Source organism: Aplysia californica, unplaced genomic scaffold (genome assembly GCF_000002075.1).
Source record: "Aplysia californica isolate F4 #8 unplaced genomic scaffold, AplCal3.0 scaffold00030, whole genome shotgun sequence".
In the NCBI taxonomy this organism is placed as follows: Eukaryota; Metazoa; Mollusca; class Gastropoda; order Aplysiida; family Aplysiidae; genus Aplysia; species Aplysia californica.
In genome coordinates, this window is record NW_004797300.1 from 1,207,132 (window position 1) to 1,208,989 (window position 1,858).

At 42.4% G+C, this 1,858-nt stretch overlaps 1 protein-coding gene across 1 annotated transcript in view; it reads right to left on the minus strand.

Moving 5' to 3' along the window:
* Nucleotides 1–1,858, minus strand: part of LOC100533532 (nicastrin) — a gene marked incomplete in the record, with an annotated part of 45,611 nt that overhangs the window by 22,054 nt on the left and 21,699 nt on the right. The window contains 1 exon segment of the mRNA XM_035973777.1: nt 1,029–1,248. Coding sequence (XP_035829670.1) covers nt 1,029–1,248 — 220 coding nt within the window.

Sequence of the window (1,858 nt, forward strand, 5' to 3'; positions counted from 1 at the left end):
ATAAGAGTAAGCATCGGCCGCCACCCAGGCAAAATTCAAAATTTCCTACCAACTGAAAATGTTTGGTATGTCTCACGCGCCCATATGACCTGATGCAGTTGTGAGCGCCGTAAAACACTTACCAAATTTTTATAAAAAATACAACTTGTCTTGAATTTTATCCACCTTCTAAATATGTGAGGCAGCGTGGGGAAATCAGGCGCTCGTCAAAATAATGAAAATGAAGAAACTGGCATTTTTCCACAGGTTTGGGAATTTTTATCGATTTTTTGTATTTTGGCTCAGCACCCTGCATGCACATTAAAGAACACCTTTGTGTGTGGATTTGACTAAAAACGTAGACTAAAGGCATACAATATGTACATTTTAGGTTTCAATGTACTCTCAAGCTTAGGAAAAAAATAACTTTGGCAGCCATTTTCTGGCTAATTTTACCTCTGAAACCAGGCGACAACCATTTCCTTCAATCGTCAATATCTTGACTTGTATCCAAGATAAATGGATATTTTTTTTAACGAAAGCAAGGCATTAAGATGATACCAATAACGCTATATGCCCAAAAATTTGCTTCATTCCACCGTGTTGAGACACATATGTGTATTTTTAAGCCCCCATCAACACAACTTAGATCATTTAGAAGGCGGGCTACATTTTATTCTTTAAAAAGAAAAACGCATGGGTGATAGGCGGGTGCTCTGGTGCGGTTTGCTCCTTCTTTCCTATCAAAATCTATCGTCGTTATCTGTCCTCCTTTTTTGTGTATGTTACTCTCTTGTAACACCTCTAATCTTCGGCCTTTATATGACCTTATTGTGTTGCAAGTGCCCTAAAACTCTTACTAAAACTAAAAGAAAAGCGAGAGACCGTATCACTGACCGTGGGTGAGACATTGTAGACGCTAAGAGGTTCTGTGAGTGCAAATATTCATGGCGCAGCCTGCCCCCATCGACACAATTTAGATCATTTAGGAGGCAGGCTACATTTTTTATTTTTTTTAAACAAGAAAAGTGAATGACCCTATCACTGACCGTGGGTGAGACGTCGTTGAGGCTGACAGGGTCCGTGTGCGCAAACAGTTTGGGCGCGGCCTGCCTCAAGGCCACCTGGTTCAGCTCGATCATCTGGTCGATGTGCTGCAGCTCCACAGGACTCTGGTAAACGTTGTTCCTGTCCTTGACCTCTTGGGGGAACAGGCCGCGGGTCATGTCGTAGACAAGCCGGCTGGAGCCGATGTAGTCAAATGACTCCTGGTGAAGACAAGGCGCACAGTGAGGTTTTTCTCTTTCTTTTTAGTAAGTGTCTTACGAAACTTGCCAACACAAATAGGGCATATAAGTGCTGAAGATTAGAGGTGTTACAAGAGAGTAACTAACAAACACAAAAAAGGAGGAGAGCTTTCATTTCAGTAAGAGTTCTACGCAGACCTGCCACTCTATGAAATCTAAAAATCAGGATTTCTGACTTAAAAAATCGGGATCAACGGCAAATCAGTCATAAAGGGCACTGGGGGGTCCTGGTTCCCTTGAGACAAGTACGCAAGGCAAAACTTTTGCAGGAATAAGTTCACGTTTGGGCCACTATATAGAGGGAAAACTGAAAGACAGCATATATGTACTCGAGTCAAAGTTGGATAGACTGGGGGAGCGAAGGTCGCAGTGATGCTGAAACACTCGTAGTCTTGAAAACAGCTGACACGTAACTCTCCACGCAAAACGCCCGCGTTTTAACGTTTGACTTCCCTCACATCGAAAAAAAGATCGCACCAAGGCTGTTCATTTTAAAAAAATTCCTTTCCCCTTAATTAGTACCTGTATTATGGCACGCACTTTAAGCCCAAGTGTCAAAACAATACCCCCAC